At 43.0% G+C, this 18,983-nt stretch overlaps 1 protein-coding gene across 1 annotated transcript in view; it reads left to right on the top strand.

Annotated features, from left to right (window-relative positions):
• Nucleotides 1-18,983, top strand: part of GALNT12 (polypeptide N-acetylgalactosaminyltransferase 12) — a 98,453-nt gene that overhangs the window by 64,033 nt on the left and 15,437 nt on the right. The window contains exons 3-6 of the mRNA XM_073587787.1: nucleotides 346-535; nucleotides 9,677-9,862; nucleotides 11,450-11,567; nucleotides 11,664-11,840. Of these exons, the coding sequence (XP_073443888.1) occupies nucleotides 346-535; nucleotides 9,677-9,862; nucleotides 11,450-11,567; nucleotides 11,664-11,840 (671 nt within the window). The remainder of the gene's footprint in view (nucleotides 1-345; nucleotides 536-9,676; nucleotides 9,863-11,449; nucleotides 11,568-11,663; nucleotides 11,841-18,983) is intronic.

Below are 18,983 nucleotides of genomic sequence, written 5' to 3'. Positions count from 1 at the left end.
CTTGTGAACGATTGCCTTTTAATCTATCATGATAAATTTCTCCATTTTCACAGCTTAAATGAGAATCTGCTATTATCAGTTTTGCCTCTTATATTCTTCAGGAAATGAATCCGTACGAAGTTATAATAAGTAACAAGGGGAAAACATGGCAGTTACCCTCTCTGGTACTGATTCAGACTGACACCATTGAGATCTTTAGTTGTTTGCAACTTGACCAGCGTCGTACTTCTTTCTAAAATTCAGTGACTCGGTAAAAACGTCTGTGGATGCAATTATCATGAAACAGTGGTACAAAGTGACATTTATTTTTCATTATAAATAATAATACAATGAATTTGCTTTTAGATCACCTTAAGGAGCAGTTAGAAAGGCATATCTCAGGACTGAAGAAGGTGCGACTAATCCGGGCCAACAAGAGGGAAGGACTGGTACGGGCACGACTACTTGGAGCTACCAACGCAAAAGGAGAAGTTTTGACCTTTCTTGATTGCCATTGTGAGTGCCACGAAGGCTGGTTGGAGCCATTAATGGAGAGGTAAGTTCACATCTGGAAGGTCATAAAACGTGCAAATATTACTACCTCGATTAGTTTTTCTAATGACCTAGAGGTCAAAGAAGTAACATTATTTAGGGTAGAGATGTGAGTAAGAGAATGGTTTACAAGAATGAATATATGTAGCAATATATCATATAAAAGGGTTTTCCTATCTTGTTTTCTGGAGTGTCTCAATCCCCAGGCTCCTGGGAGCAGTGAGTTACTGATTGACAGTTTGGACTAACCTCAATGTCCCCAAACTGTAAATAAAAATAAAAAATTCCGTGGTTCTTAATAACAAAGAGAATTTGTAATAAATTGAAAATTTCCTTTTTTTTGACAAAGCACTTTGCAATTTTAACCATTGAAGATGTAATCAAACCTACGTTAGTATCCAGAGCTTTACAGGGAACCTTCCCCCAGGTTTTTCCCATATAAAGTAAGCCTAGCACATGTATGCCCTTATATACTGCATTCTAGAATGCTGTATATATAAATCCCCAGTTCGCTATGCATAACACAAAAAATAGATTTTGCTGTTATGATTGGGTCACCGAGGAGGAAAGCAAGACAAGCTAAGCCACAGAAAACCAGAGAGGTTGGTAACTAAGCGGATTGCAGACCCTGATCCTTATCCACACAACTAGCAGTAGCCATGGAGCGTACCTACGATGATCCTAGACGCCTCGACACAGGCGGAGAACTAAATAAGCCTAAAGCCGCTGATTCATGTCAAAAATAGAATTAAAATAAAAAATATTGTTATTCTCACCTTCCGACGTCCCGCGCAGCATTCCCGCCTCTCTCCACGCTCCGGTCCCAGTAATCCTTTGCGAGAATTACTGCGATGACGTCCGTTCTCGCTGGATCGTGAAGTCTCGCGGTCATTCTTGCAAAGGATTACTGGGACCAGAGCGTGGAGAGAGGCGGGAATGCTGCGCGGGACGTCGGAAGGTGAGAATAGTAATATATTTTTTTTTTTAATTATTTTATCGCTGATCGCTGGTCTCCCGCCTGTCACACACAGCGATGCGTGCTGGCCAGCGGGAGATCAGCGACGAAAGAAATGTCCAGAGGTTTCCAAGAGCGATCAGCGATACCGGCAGGGGGGCCGGTCGCTGATCGCTGTCACACATAGCGATCTCGCTGGTGAGATCGCTGTTGTGTCACAAAACTTGTGACTCAGCAGCGATCTCGCTAGCGAGATCGCTATGTGTGACGGGGCCTTAAGACTTCAGGAGGCAGGAAAAAAATCACCAGCAGGGATAGAGGGAGTTGGCTGTCTTAAATCCAATCAGAAACTCCAGATGTCCAATCATCCTCCTCATTATCAGGTGGCAGGCCTCTGTTAATTAGATCAGCTCCATTACCTCTTGTAACCACCAGAGGGAGCCCGGAAAGAGAACTCGTGACCCCTCTGTCAATATAACCAGCTCCACTACCGTCACTAGTAACCAGAGGTAGGCCAGAAAGTGAATTCACAACATTTTACTATACTTGGCTATGGCTGCACGGTCTGGTCCGATGGGCATTGCTGGTCTTGATGCGGCGCCTCCTCTCCCCCTTCTTACTTCCTGTGGATGATAAAACAGAATACTCATAAACACAATCAGACCAGGAGGACATATTCCTGGCATAATAAGTTACACCTAGATGCCTCCTCTGTTGTGTAAGACCTAAATATAGATCAGTCGCTAAAGACAACTATGAAAAGGGGAGAGTGGAAAACCACTGATAGACGACCACAGATCCGATATAAAAGAATATATATATCTTTATTAGGACACATAAACAGATCCTGGACAAAACAGTGCTCGAAAGTGCATTAAAATAATCCACGCACCATGGGAAACATAGCAGACCTCCCTAAAGAACTATGATAATATAGTCCAAAAAGGACATTACGATATCCTCACATAAATGGATATACAGTATTGACCCTATATCATAATATCTTCAATATACATTTTGGATGTACCAGCCCTAATAACATATTATATAAATATACACAGCCAATAAATAAATGTAAATGAATATATATGTGTATATGTATAGACACTGTATGAAAAAATGATGTAACCTAAACATATTACCAGAGAGCCGCTATAATAATGGACAGAGGGTGTCAATATAAACATGCACCACCAAATGGTGATACAAATGCCTCAGTATGACTATTATTTATATCAAACGGGCCTTACCTGGCCCAAAGAAAAAATGACAACAGACCATACAGATAACGTCTCACTGTGCGAGGAAGATTCAAAAAGTTGAGAAAAATCTCAAACCCTCTACCCTCTATAACCACTGTGCAGTAGTTATTGCTCCCTAATCCAAATTACAAACAGCGAAAGAAGCGGTAATTGTTACCAGAAAAGGGCAGTGGTGAGGAGTCTCAGGGGGGTCTGCGCGTATACCCCAACGCGCGTTTCGGAAGCTCGTCCTTCGTCAGGGGGCGTAACTTACAGCAGAGCCAGGGGGCTAAAAAGGCCATGACCGGAAATAAGGAGGCGTCAACCGGAAGTGACGCATCCGTCGTCATGACAACCAGGGACGCGAAGTGGCGCCGGCGTCAGCCAGCGTGCACCCCGGCGTCATGGACGCCGCGGCAACACACCGGAGAAGACGCCAGAGGCCGCGTCGCGGCCCCAGACCATGACGCGCATGCGTACAGGTCAGAACATCCTCCCTATTCGGCCACATAATACTTAGATGTAAACAATACAAAAATGTAATAATCGCATACCATAGACCCAATTAATCACATGGAACACAGACAGAACCATTACATATTAATTAGCAGTATGGAATCTAAAAGCATATTTACTAAGTGTGTCGTGAAAAATAATAATATATGAATTTAGACATATACATTTAAAGCATTGCAACGCAAGTAAAGATTTCCACAATATAATAACAACAATGCTATGCCCTATACATATAATATTATGTTACATATATACCTCCAGGCCCGTTGGCTCATACAAAATTCTGGATTACATATTATAACAAATTGTTAACTAACAAATTTCACTACAAGTTGTATATAATACATAGTAAATAATGCAAGGTAGATAGCTATGTCTGACAAATATATAGCTTTCATAGGTCCGATTGTTCACCCAATATGGCTCCATGGTATACAGTCCTGATATAATGGTATGCGATATCCTGCGACTGTATTAGGCAACTGCCTAGATCTCGAGTTCAAGTAAGGATGCTCTTCAACTATGACTCAATGCTGTACTCCAGTATAATATACACGTGGCCTAGAGTATAGAATGTATAATAGAAAAATAATGAATAAAAATAAATAAAAACAACAAATTAAAAACAACCACGCACGCGTGGAAAAATTACATGCACTCAACAGTACAGCCAGAAGGTGATCATAGAAACGATGTAAAGTTTAAGCATTCATTAAGCCCATTAGGCTGGACCGTATTTAAGGTCCATATCCATCTTGCCTCAATTTGAGCCAAGCGCTGTGATAGTCTACCTTCCCTGATACCAGGATCCAATGAGTCAATCCCTCTAACTCTGAAGGTCCTACTATCACACTGGTGATATAATTTAAAGTGCTTAGGTATAGTCTTAAGCACAGATATATCATTTTCACTTGCCGCAGCCTGTATGCCTAGAACGTGCTCCCTGACCCTAACTTTCAACTGACTTGTTGTCAATCCCACATAGATCAGGGAGCACGGACAGGTGGCATAATATATCACACATTTTGATAGGCAGGTGATCCTCTTTTTTATTTTAAATACTTTAGAACCAGATGAATCCGTGAGCGTCTCGCTTCGATCGATATTAGTGCAGGCCACACATTGTCCACAAAAGAAGCACCCATATCGTTGGGCACTACCACTCAAAAATGTCAATGGTGGATTAGTCTCATAGTGGCTCTTAATTAGGTGTCCCCGTAGGTTCTTTGCTCTTCGATACACTATCCTAGGCTTACTTGGTAATATCTTGGCTATTATTGGATCGGCCAACAAAATAGGCCAGGACTTGTCCAATATCTTGCTCACTCTATCTGATTGAGAATGAAAGGTTGTTATAAATCTTAGTTGATCCGGTTTAGATACGGTGTCCTTATTCTTATACAATAAAGAATTACGCGTACTATGTTTTGCACGATTGTACGCTTTTTTAATAGATCTATGACTATAACCCCTTTCTCTAAACCGCTGTATCAGATCATCAGCCTGTTGTTCATAGTCAGTATCTGTTGAGCAAATACGCCTTAAGCGAAGGAACTGTCCTATCGGTACTGCACCAATCATGTGATTGGGGTGAGAGGAGGAGGCATGCAACAACGAGTTCGTGGAAGTTGGTTTTCTGAAAATATTTGTCTGGATCATATCTCGGCCATCCCTCTTCAAAATAACACCCAAAAATTCAATCTTATTCTCATCATGGACAGAGGTCAGCCTGATGTTCAATGTATTGTCATTTAACTGCTGAAAAAACTGTTCCAACAAACACCTAGAGCCCTGCCAGATCAGGAACACGCCATCTATGTACCGCGTCCACAACAGGACCATGACGCGCATGCGTACAGGTCAGAACATCCTCCCTATTCGGCCACATAATACTTAGATGTAAACAATACAAAAATGTAATAATCGCATACCATAGACCCAATTAATCACATGGAACACAGACAGAACCATTACATATTAATTATGACGACGGATGCGTCACTTCCGGTTGACGCCTCCTTATTTCCGGTCATGGCCTTTTTAGCCCCCTGGCTCTGCTGTAAGTTACGCCCCCTGACGAAGGACGAGCTTCCGAAACGCGCGTCGGGGTATACGCGCAGACCCCCCTGAGACTCCTCACCACTGCCCTTTTCTGGTAGCAATTACCGCTTCTTTCGCTGTTTGTAATTTGGATTAGGGAGCAATAACTACTGCACAGTGGTTATAGAGGGTAGAGGGTTTGAGATTTTTCTCAACTTTTTGAATCTTCCTCGCACAGTGAGACGTTATCTGTATGGTCTGTTGTCATTTTTTCTTTGGGCCAGGTAAGGCCCGTTTGATATAAATAATAGTCATACTGAGGCATTTGTATCACCATTTGGTGGTGCATGTTTATATTGACACCCTCTGTCCATTATTATAGCGGCTCTCTGGTAATATGTTTAGGTTACATCATTTTTTCATACAGTGTCTATACATATACACATATATATTCATTTACATTTATTTATTGGCTGTGTATATTTATATAATATGTTATTAGGGCCGGTACGTCCAAAATGTATATTGAAGATATTATGATATAGGGTCAATACTGTATATCTATTTATGTGAGGATATCGTAATGTCCTTTTTGGACTACATTATCATAGTTCTTTAGGGAGGTCTGCTATGTTTCCCATGGTGCGTGGATTATTTTAATGCACTTTCGAGCACTGTTTTGTCCAGGATCTGTTTATGTGTCCTAATAAAGATATATATATTCTTTTATATCGGATCTGTGGTCGTCTATCAGTGGTTTTCCACTCTCCCCTTTTCATAGTTGTCTTTAGCGACTGATCTATATTTAGGTCTTTTCCTGTGGATGATGCATCCCAGGCCATCCACACACTGTTCTGCATCGCAGTTCTCTTTGCCCTGCCATGGGCAGAACAAAGTACAGTAATGCGCATGCACTGGGAAAGGGCAAAGATCACCATTGCATGGGCACTCCAATACTTTTCTCTGCCTTTATCAGGACAGAGAGCAGTACACCTGCATAGGAGCGCGATGGAGGACACTGTGGAATGATATAGGAGGTGTTATCCACACATCGCAAGAAGAGAGGAGGCACCACATCAAGACCAGCAATGCCCATTTGACTGGGCTGTAGCTGAGTATAATAAAAGCTATTTTTTACTTTAATATATTTTTTAAATTTTCTCACGATGAGAATGGTGACGTCAGTAAGGTGACCCGGGTTCATCGGTTATGAACTCTGATGACCTTACTCATATCATCTCTAGATACTGTAGAAGCGTTCTCACGTAACTGTCTGTGTGTTCCAGCTGATTTGCGGAGCGATTGCATCATGCCACCACTCAAAAAAACAGCCAGCCTTTGATGGTTATTATTAATAGGGGGGACGCCATATAATTTTTTGTGGGGGTCACCCATTGTTAATAACTAGTAAAGGCTAAGTAGACAGCTGTGAGCCTGGAATAGCTTGGAAAGCCGCATGTCTATTACCCCCTTCCCAGTCAATTAAGACCAGCTCTCAGCTGTCTGCTTTCCCTCAGCTGGTTAATAAAAATTAGGGGGACCTCATTCCGTTTTTTTATTTATTTAATTTTGAAATAAATAAAAGTACAGAAAGCTGCACGCACAAAAGCACTGATTATGTATCCCAATGACCTATCTATCAATCTATTGATTTATCTATATCTGTACATTAGATTGATTTATTAGTTAGAAAACTAGCTTTAAGTGACAGAGAATTACTATGTGTAAAAGCTGATGTTAAAAACACATTTCATGCACATGTCAGACGAATGCTTCTTGCTAAAAATCGCATTGTACTCGCATGACACTCATCCTACTTTTCAGGAACAGCGTTGGACCAATTTTATTTACGCAGATGAGTGTGAGCCCTTACTAAGCTTCTTTTGTAGATAACTTTAAAAAAAAAAAAAAAGTGTAAAGACATAATAAATATGGTGCAAAGCATGTATACCAGCTCCATGTGTAAATTTAAATAAGCACTCCCATGAAGGTTTGTTTTTTTTTTAAACAAATATGTGTGTATGTGTATGGTGTGTAGTGTGAGTTTATTAATATACTCGCCTACCGCTTCTCTCTGGTATCCAGCGCCGTTCTGCTCCTCTTTTCAGTGACATCACCGCTCTGCAGACTCTCCAGATCACACTTCATTCTTCGTGACCCTGACGTGGCTTTTACAATGTAAGCCTATGGAGTGTCAAATGAGGCTCCATAGGTTTACATTGCAAAAGAGACTTCCTGGTCACAGACAGACCATAGAGCGAGCCCGCTAGTCTAAAGACCAGTGACAGCACTAAGTACCAGAGAAGATGCGGGTAGCTAAGTATATTAATATATACACACTACTTTAAATACACATTGTAGGGATTGTACTCAGTCAAGTGCGATAGGAGGAAGACAGGAGGATGTTCCTTTGAAAGTCCATATGGGTTTATTTGCTTCATAAACCCAGAAGCACCAACAAAAAGGTAAAAACAGCCTGTAAAGCAAGCAAAACAAAGCATCAGTGTCCATAGCACCGTCCTCTAGCTCCTCCGAGAGCTATGTGGGAGTTCCTGCTCTCCCAAGACACCAGCAGCCACTATTTCACATGGCCAGATCACATGACTCTGACTTCACCCAGGTCCTGGTAGGATTCTGCTCCCTCATACCTGTGGGCACACAGGCTGGGGTAATGTCCAGCACTCAGGCTCTGTCTGGAGCCACATACGCAGGAAGACTTCTACCGCTCTGCACACAGACAACGGAGGTCTCCAGCCACAGACCATGTGCCAAACAGCCTCCATTACATAAGCTGTAACCACTCCCACAGGGGAGGTATATGAGTAACCAAACCCACCCATCTCATAACTACCCAGACCCAGGTGCACTAAATGACATCTTAGTGCTTAAGTGCACTAAAGCAAAATACTCTGGGTTGCATCACAGGGAGCAGCCATCTCTGCGACACATACCTCCCAATGATTATACGGCCATTAGCCTCCTTACAACATATACACAGATTTATTAAAATAATCTTTATGGGAGGGCTTCTTTCTCCCCTTTCCAACGTTGGGCGTGATAGTACGCCCACGTCGGACTCCCCCTGTTTGGTGCGGGGTCCGGTGCTGAGGCCGCACCTTTCCGGGCACATGACAGCTGACCTATACAACTGATATATGCCCGCAATAGCCGCGGGTGGAATTGCGATCCACTCATGGCTGTTAACTAGTTAAATGTCACTGTCAATCTCGTGACAGCTGCATTAAACTCGCGCTTACTGGAAGTGTGTCGCTAATCCCACCCATCGGTGACCCCGTCATATGATAGTGGGTCACTGATGGGTCACCATGACAACCAGACGTCTGAGCAGACCTCTATGGTTGTCATTGCCACATTGCTGTGAGTGCCTCATAGCAGGTGAGCATTTCAGCTACACCTGAGTCTCCCTTAAAGACTATTGAAGCATGCAAAAAGTTTAAAAAAATTTTTTTTTAAATAAATTCAAATCATCCCTATTTTGCCCCATTCAAAATAAAACAATAATAAAAAAATCAAATATACACATATTTGGTATTGCTGCATTCAGAATCGCCCAATCTATCAATATAAAATAATAATTAACCCGACCTGTAAACGGCGTAATGAGAAAAAAAAATGAAAACTTTTTTTTGGTTGCCACTACATTGAAATTACGGCTGGTCAAAAGATCATGCATACACCAAAATGACATAAAAAGAAACATCAGCTTGGTGCACAAAAATAAGCCCTCACCCAGCCCCAGATCACGAAAAATGGAGACGCTACAGGTGTTGGAAAAAAGTGCCATTTTTACTTATTTTTTATTTTTTTACAAATTTTGGAATTCTTTTTCACCTTTTAAATAAATAAGAACCTACACATGCTTGGTGTCTGTGAACTCGTAATGACCTGGAGAATCATAATGACAGGGCAGTTTTAGCATTTATTGAACGTGGTTAAAAAATAAATGAGGAATTGCACTTTTTTTTGCAATTTCACCACGCTTGGAATTTTTTTTCCCATTTTTTAGTACACTATATGATAAAATCAATGGTGTCGATCAAAAGTACAACTTGTCCCTCAAAAAACAAGCCCCATCACACGGCCATATTGACCGAAAAATAAAAAAGTTGTGGCTATGGGAAGAAGGGGAGCGGAAAACAGAAATTCAAAACTGAAATACCCCTGGTTGTTAAGGGGTTGTCTGGGCAGCGCTCATGAGGCGGCAGAGTAGTGCACTTCACAGCGCCATTTAATGTGTAGTGGCGCACCTGATGTACTGCTAATTGGATCCTATTTAAATGAACACCCAGCTATCAATATTTTCTGCTTGTGAATACTTCAGCATTTAGCTTATGAATTCTGGTTGTGATTCAGTATCTCAATTGTATCCTAGGATCAGGGAAAAGGAAAGTGCGGTGGTTTGTCCTGTAATTGATGTGATTGACTGGAATACCTTCCAGTATCTGGGCAATTCTGGAGAGCCTCAAATCGGAGGCCTTGATTGGAGACTTGTCTTTACTTGGCATGTAGTCCCAGAGCGAGAGCAAAAACGCAGACGGTCTGCCATTGACGTCATTAGGTGGGTACATTAGAGCTATGCTATCATGAAGATGCTTTCAACGTGTTACTCCATCTATCCATCATCATTACTTTGTTATAGTAAAAATGGATCAAGTTACAGCATTTTGTTAATGTTTTCTAGTTTGCCTAAATTGTATGTCTATAATCTGTGTGTGTATACGGTATATACACCTTGCACTGTATTACACTGTAACACTGAAATCTATTGAATATTGATCTGTGCATTCGGGCTCTTTAGGGTATGTGCACACGCTGCGGATTCCGCTGCGGACCCGCAGCAGTTTTAGCTACGGTGTACAGTACCATTCAAATGAATGGTAAAAAAAAAACGCTGTGTAGACGTTGCGGAAAAATCAGCGCGGATTTGCTGCGGTTTTGAAACCGCAGAAAGAAGTTTCATGTCAATTCTTTCTCCGGAATCCGCAGCGGGTTCCTATCTCCACCATTGTGGAGATGGTGAATCCGCAGGACCAAACCGCAGGCAAAACCGCAGATAATCCGCAGGTCTTTTGACATGCGGTTTATCTGCGGTTTTTGCAAAATCCGTGCGGATTCCGCAGCGTCTGCACACACCGTTAGGCTGTGTGACCACGTAGCGATTTTTAAGCGTTTTTGCTGCGATTTTCGGCGCAAAAACGCTGCGAAAACGTTTAAAAATTGTGTACAGAACACCCCCCATGCATTCCTATGGCATTCCGCACATGCTGTGCTAATGCTGCGCTTTTTTCCGCGGCGGAATCGCATCGCGGAAAAAATCGCAGCATGCTAATTCTTTTGTGCGGAATCGCAAAGAATTGCCGCGATTCCGCACCCTTAGGAATGCATGAGAATCGCTGACTTCCCGCATGTGGCTATGCCCAGCATGCGCGAAGATAAGCGTCTCATGTGCGGTTGGTACCCACGGTATGGAGGAGAGGAGACTGTCCTCCAGGCCCTGGGTACCATACCCCTGTAAAAAAAAGAATAAAAAATAAAAAATCGGGGTATATTTACCTTCCGGCTTCCCGCGCTGCATTCCCGGCCTAAGCGTTCCCAGTAATGCCTTGCGGCAAGGTCCTGTGATGACGTGGTCTCGCGAGATCGCTATAGCAATGCGAGACTACGTCATCACAGGTCTCGCAAGGCATCGCTGGGAACGCTGAGGCCCGGGATGGCAGCGCGGGATGCCGGAAGGTAAATATACACCGATTTTTTTATTTTTTTTAGCATTTTAACATTCTCTCTTTTACTATTTATGCCGCATAGGCAGCCTCAATAGTAAAAACCTGGTCACACTTGTCAAACACTATGTTTGACGAGTGTGACCAACCTGTCAATCACTTTCCAAGCGATGCTTCAAATCGCTTGGAAACTGCTTGAATATCACACACGAATATCGCGATCATAATCGCGGTAAAATCGCGGTGAAATCGCGCAGAAAAAAACGCACGATTTCTGGGAAGGAGTCCGGTTTTTGGTGTGCGTTTTAAAACGCTACGTGGGCCCATAGCCTTACAGTTCGATTTCATTTATAAAGTCACTGTCCTCTTGCATCATATGTCATTATTAATACTGCTATTCTGTTTGGGATGTTTCTTTTTTTTAGTTCCCCAACTATGGCTGGTGGGTTGTTCGCTGTGAGTAAGAAGTATTTTGAATATCTAGGATCTTATGATACCGGAATGGAAGTCTGGGGAGGAGAAAATCTTGAATTTTCATTCAGAGTAAGAAATACAATTTTTTTCCTTAATTTAAGACCCCATCTTAAAATTTGCTTAACAAAAATAATTTTTCTTTTGCCGTCTTTTTGTTTGTTCTAGATCTGGCAGTGTGGTGGGACACTTGAAGTTCACCCATGTTCCCACGTGGGGCATGTCTTTCCTAAACAAGCCCCATACTCTCGTAGTAAAGCATTGGCCAACAGTGTGCGAGCTGCTGAAGTTTGGATGGATGAATATAAAGAGCTCTACTACCACAGGAATCCACATGCTCGCCTGGTAAGATGTCTGACGTATAGATTCAGTTGTGGCCAAAAGTATTGACACCCCTGCAATTCTGTCAGATAATACTCAGTTTCTTCCTGAAAATGATTGCAAACACAAATTCTTTGGTATTATTATCTTCATTTAATTTGTCTTAAATGAAAAAACACAAAAGAGAATGAAGCAAAAAGCAAAACATTGATCATTTCACACAAAACTCCAAAAATGGGCCATACAAAAGTATTGGCACCCTCAGCCTAATACTTGGTTGCACAACCGTTAGCCAAAATAACTGCAAACAACCGCTTCTGGTAACCATCAATGAGTTTCTTACAATGCTCTGCTGGAATTTTAGACCATTATTCTTTGGCAAACTGCTCCAGGTCCCTAATATTTGAAGGGTGCCTTCTCCAAACTGCCATTTTTAGATCTCTCCACAGGTGTTCTATGGGATTCAGGTCTGGACTCATTGCTGGCCAACTTAGAAGTCTCCAGTGCTTTCTCTCAAACCATTTTCTAGTGCTTTTTGAAGTGTGTTTTGGGTCATTGTCATGCTGGAAGACCCATGACCTCTGAGGGAGACCCAGCTTTCTCACACTGGGCCCTACATTATGCTGCAAAATTTGTTGGTAGTCTTCTGACTTCATAATGCCATGCACACGGTCAAGCAGTCCAGTGCCAGAGGCAGCAAAGCAACCCCAAAACATCAGGGAACCTCCGCCATATTTGACTGTAGGGACCGTGTTCTTTTCTTTGAATGCCTCTTTTTTTCTCCTGTTAACTCTATGTTGATGCCTTTGCCCAAAAAGTTCTACTTTTGTCTCATCTGACCAGAGAACATTCTTCTAAAACGTTTTAGGCTTTTTCAGTTAAGTTTTGGCAAAATCCAGCCTGGCTTTTTTATGTCTCGGAGTAAGAAGTGGGGTCTTCCTGGCAGGGCTGTGGAGTCGGAGTCGTGGAGTCGGAGCTCATTTTGGTGGAGTCGGAGTTGGAGTCGGTATAAAATGGACCGACTCCTAAAATATATAATAAATTGGGTACAGTAATTCAATGCTGGATGTGCTGAATATTTTTTTATAGGAGTTTGGGAAAGTTATGAAATGTCCTATAAATGACTGTTCTATTCCTGATCTAAGGCTACATTCACGCACAGCGTTTTTCCTGTGTTTTTTGAGGATACGTTTTTCAGCTGCAAAAGCTGATCATCTTTTTAAAAAACTGCATCACCTGAAAGGTTTTTGAGCTCATAGATAATGTTTTCAATAGCAAAAGCAGATTAGAAATCTGCTCTATCTATATATCCCTTTATCCATATCTGTCTATCCATATCGTATCTGTACCAAAAAGAATGAAAACCGGGTAGTACACCAATATATATTCTGTTCTATCTAAATATCTTGATTATTGGATCATAAAAATGATTAAATGTCTGAGGTTCACATTGTACTACAATAAATTTTTCACTTAAATATAAGCAATATGTGTGGGAGTCGGAGTCGGAGTCGTGGAGTCGGAGTTGGAGTCGGTGTAAGGGAAATTGAGGAGTCGGAGTCGGAGTCGCAGGTTTGGCTTACCGACTCCACAGCCCTGCTTCCTGGGTCTCCTACCATACAGTCCCTTTTCATTCAGACGCCGACGGATAGTACGGGTTGACCCTGTTGTACCCTCGGACTGCAGGGCAGCTTGAACTTGTTTGGATGTTAGTCAAGGTTCTTTATCCAACATCCGCACAATCTTGCGTTGAAATCTCTTGTCAATTTTTCTTTTCCATCCACATCTAGGGAGGTTAGCCACAGTGCTTTAAACTTCTTGATGACACTGCGCACGGTAGACACAGGAACATTCAGGTCTTTGGAGATGGACTTGTAGCCTTGAGATTGCTCATGCTTCCTCACAATTTGGTTTCTCAAGTCCTCAGACAGTTCTTTGGTCTTCTTTCTTTTCTCCATGCTCAATGTGGTACACACAAGGACACAGGGCAGAGGTTGAGTCAACTTTAATCCATGTCAACTGGCTGCAAGTGTGATTTAGTTATTGCCAACACCTGTTAGGTGCCACAGGTGAGTTACAGGTGCTGTTAATTACACAAATTAGAGAAGCATCACATGATTTTTCGAACAGTGCCAATACTTTTGTCCACCTTCTTTTTTACGTTTGGTGTGGAATTATATCCAATTTGGCTTTAGGACAATTCTTTTTGTGTTTTTTCATGTAAGACAAATTAAATGAAGATAATAATACCAAAGAATTTGTGTTTGTAATCATTTTCAGGAAGAAGCTGAGTATTATCTGACAGAATTGCAGGGGTGTCAATACTTTTCGCCACAACTGTAGTGGTAAATGATTGGAAAACATACTAATATGGACCCTTGATTACATTATATTATATCTTGTTTAAAGGAAATCTATGACAAGGTTTTTGCAGCTTAATATGGTTGCAGCATAATGCAAGGACAAGAGACCCTGAATGTTGCGTGTCCTTTACTGGGCTGCTTGCTGTTGTCACTGTTCTCGCTAGAGGACTGGTAAACCTGATGCAATGTAGTCCTCCAAACTCATGAGTTAAGTATAACCGTGCCCACACCACTGAACGGCAGCTTTCTGCCTATGCACAATGCATACAGAAATCTGCCAATCAGTGGTGTGGGCGGGGTTATACAAAGCTCAGCATCCAGAGAACAACTGTTAGATCTGCAGCAGAAAAACCTGATTTTATCAAAACTGCACTAAGCAGCACAGTAAGCGATATATCTCAAAATCAGGATCTCTGTCTCTACATCATGCTGCTATCAGATGGGGTAGCAAAGACTTGGTGATGGATTCCCTTTAAGCCATAAGAACACTTTCAAAGATTCTCACTCCATTAGATTTGTAATAGCTGAAACCACTGACAACATATACCAAAGGACTGAGTCCTTGGCATTTTGTTGTGAGATGATGAAAAGAAAAAAAAAATCACCCCACTTTTCAAAGAAAGCTCTTAAAAAAAAAAAAATGAAAAACGCATGCGGTAATGTGCGTCCATAAAAGTCCGATCTACCAAAATATGAAATTAACCCGATTTTGTAAAGAACTGTAAAGCGAAAAAAAAATCAAATGCCCGAATTGTTATCAGTAAAAACATCCCTCACCCTGCAAAAAGCAGGACCTCACCCAGCGGCTGCAAAATGGACAATTTTTGTTTTTATGAATTAAAAAAAACAAACAAATCAAAACTGCATGTTTGATATCGCTGGAAATATACTGACCTAGAGTGTCCTAATTCCTAATTTCCTGGTCATTTTACTGCACAATGAATGCCCTTAGGACCACCCCCCCCCCCCAAAAAAAAAAAAAGAAAAAATAATAATAATCAGGATTGCAGTTTTTTTTTGCAATTTCGCCTCACTTTGATTTTTTTCCCTGTTTTCCATGGTAAAATGAATGGTATCATTCAAAAGTGCAACGTGCCCTGCAAAACTCAAGTCGTCATATGGCTATGTGGGTATAAAAAAAAAAAAGTTATGTCTCTTGGAAGAATGGAAGGAAATGATGAAAGTGCAAAAAAAGAAAAGGGGTTGTCCACTTCTCTAACAAATCATTCTGAATCCCTATGTTTTCCCCCAGTAAAATAACAACACACATACAGGTGCTTCTGACAAAATTAGAATATCATCAAAAAGTAAATTTATTTCAGTGCTTCAATACAAAAGGTGAAACTCCTATATTATATAGTTATTACAAACAGAGTGATCTGTTTCACGTGTTTATGTCTGTTAATGTTGATGATTATGGATTACAGCCAATGAAAACCCAAACGTCGTTATCTCAGTAGATTAGAATAATTCCTGCAAAGGCTTCCTAAGCGTTTAAAAAGGTCTCTTAGGCTAGTTTCACATTTGCGGACGGAGGAGCTGCAGACTTCCTCCGTGATGCTCCGCCTACGGCCACATACTTCTGCATGCGGCTTGTGTACCCTATCTTTAACATTGGGTACGCAGGTTGTGTGGATGTATGCAGATGCCTCCGCATGCACCGTTTTGACAATGCGGTGAACAAAACAAATTCCAACATGTTGCGTTCGACGTGGGTCGCCGCATCGTCAAAACGACGCATGCGGAGGCATCCGCATACATCCGCACAACCTACATGCCCAATGTTAAAGATAGGGTACGCAGGCCGCATGCAGAATTATGTGGCCATAGGCAGAGCTGCTCCTCCGTCCGCAAATGGGAAACTAGCCTTAGTCTGTGCTTGATTGGCCAGCAAACTCGTCTGACCTTAACCCCATAGATAATCTATGGGGTATTGTCAAGAGGAAGATGAGAGACATCAGACCAAACAATGCAGACGAACTGAAGGCTGCTATCAAAGCAACCTGGGCTTCCATAACACCTCAGCAGTGCCACAGGCTATCGCCGCCATGCCATGCCGCATTGATGCAGTAAGGCTAGTTTCACACTAGCGTATGGCCGTGGTGCAGAGGGCTGCAGACTTCCTCTGTGAAGCTCCGGCCACGGTCGCACCTCCTCCCGTCAGCTCTGCCTACCTCGGCATGCGGCATGCATTCCCTATCTTTAGCATTGGGTACGCAGGTCGTGCCGATGTATGCGGATGCCTCTACATGCGTCGTTTTGACGGTGTGGAGATCGTGTGGGGAGGAGGACTCCCAGACGGTGACTGGGCCGGTACCCAGGGGACCGCCATCAGGGTTCTTGAGGGAACGATACTGGGAGAACAGTAAAGGAAAAGACGTGACTGGAGTTGTCAGGGCAACAGGGGGCGGGGTGAGGACAAAAGGAGCAGGGGGCGCGCTGAAGTGGCAGTTGGGAGAGAGTGTGACAGGAGGCAGGAAGCCGGGTGATTTCAGGAGACACGGACAGGGGCCTGTGAGGAGGATACTGCACACTGACCGACAAGTGAGACGTGAGAGACTTTTACCGGAGGCCGTTTCCCGCCCACGTTCACAGAGAGCCACGCTCGTCGTCCCCCGCCCTTGTGAGACAGATCCCTTACCTCAGGTCGCGGCTGTGGCTACGCATAAAACGGTCACAGAGGCTTGGACACTGCCCCCCGGCCTTCTCCCACCGCGGCGACCCTGTCATCACCGGCCTCAGGGGACGCCACCTCGCCATAGGCGACATTAGAGGCCCTTGTCCCGGCTACGGAGGGACCCTTAGCGGAGGACGGCCGCTGGACATTTAGGGGAACTGCGTCATTGTTGCGCCCCATCGGCATCGTTTCTTCAGGGCCTGTTGCGCCCCACCGGCATCGTTTCTTCAGGGCCTGTTGCGCCCCACCGGCATCGTTTCTTCAGGGCCTGTTGCGCCCCACCGACACCGTTTCTTCAGGGCCTGTTGCGCCCCGGCATCACCGTTTCTTCAGGGCCTGTTGCGCCCCAATGGCACCGTTTCTTCAGGGCCTGTTGCGCCCCAAGTCTTCCCGGAATATCGAGGCGTCAAGACAGCCGCATCAACGATCTCAAAGCGGTCGCATCTGCGATCCCAATTGACGCAAGGAAGGATAAGTGGACTATAGCAATAAGTACCATAGTTTGGCCATATTTCAGTCTTTGTCACCCGGACTAGCCGGGTATTTCCCGCTACTTAGAAAAGTATTATTTATTATATTGAGTCCCTGCGAGGACAGATTTGTGTTATCCCTTCTTTTGCCTGTTCAGCATAGCCCAAGTGGCGCCAGTTTATAAAAGTTGATTACACAAGTATTTCCCTGTCTCGTGTCTCGTCACTGCATGCTGAGAATCTGCTCGAACCCTACAACCGCACCAAAATGCAACACGTTGCGTTCGGCACAGGTCTCCGCACCATCAAAACGACGCATGCGGAGGCATCCGCATACACCGGCACGGCCATGCGTACCCAATGCTAAAGATAGGGTACGCATGCCGAGGTGGGCGGAGCTTATGGGAGGAGGTGTGGCTGTGGGCGGAGCTTCACAGAGGAAGTCTGCAGCCCTCTGCACCACGGCCATACGCTAGTGTGAAACTAGCCTAATTGATGCAAAAGGAGCACTGACCAAGTACTGAGTGCATTTACTGAGCATACATTTTAGTAGGCCAACATTTCAGATTTTAAAATCATTTTTTCAAGCTGGTGTTATAAAGTATTCTAATTTACTTTTATAATGGCTTTTGGGTTTTCATTGGCTGTAAGCCATAATCATCAACATTAGATTCTTTGGAGTAAATTCATGGACTTCAGTGCGCTGCTAGACAAATTCACTTATCCAGGTTATGAGAAAGATTAACCGTTTATTTCCCAACGCGTTTCAAAGTGTATACCACTTCTTCATCAGGGGATGACATATAGATATATGTCATCCCCTGATGAAGAAGTGGTATACACTTTGAAACGCGTTGGGAAATAAACGGTTAATCTTTCTCATAACCTGGATAAGTGAATTTGTCTAGCAGCGCACTGAAGTCCATGAATTTACTCCAAAGAATCTGAAGTTTTACGGTCACAGAGTTGACCTTTGGACGTGCAGCAAGCTGACTACGGATCTTATATGCCTGAACCTCTCCTGAAAAGGGTGAGTAGATTCTAATTTATTCTTCTAACAATAACCCGGATAAGACCCTATTGCGCTTTTTGTTCCTTTAGTTTGATTGCATAATCATCAACATTAACAGAAATAAACACTTGCAATAGATCACTTTGTAATGAATCTATATAATATGAGTTTCACTTTTTGTATTGAAGACCTGAAATAAATTAACTTTGTGATGATATTCTAATTTTGTGAGAAGCACCAGTACATGCCTTGCGGTGCAGTTCCAGCATTTTTGGCACTTGCTTTCCCATGGCTCTTATGACATTGTCACGCAATCCCTACAGCTGATCAGTGCTGGCTTCACTTTACTCTCCTTCGGATGTGATTGACATCTGCAGGAAGAGTGAGGGTAGCCACCTCTCTCACTTCCTCTGGATGTTTTGAATTGTCCGAAGTAGGGAAGAGTGAAGTCAGATCTGCTTGGCCACAGGGATCACTTGCTATAACTAAGTCAAGGAGAACAAGTGCCGACATCGCTGGAATAGTGCTGCAGATGAGTATAGGTGTTATTAATTTACTAGTTGTAAAGATAGGCATTCAGAAGGGGCTGTGAGAGTAGTGGACAACCCCCTTAAATATGGCGTCAATATAGAATCACTGCACACG

The sequence above is a fragment of the Dendrobates tinctorius genome, unplaced genomic scaffold (genome assembly GCF_039654945.1).
Source record: "Dendrobates tinctorius isolate UK_male_01 unplaced genomic scaffold, ASM3965494v1 ptg000102l, whole genome shotgun sequence".
NCBI lineage: Eukaryota > Metazoa > Chordata > Amphibia > Anura > Dendrobatidae > Dendrobates > Dendrobates tinctorius.
The sequence above is the reverse complement of the archived record's forward strand: the minus strand, read 5'-3'. Positions and strand labels throughout refer to the sequence as shown.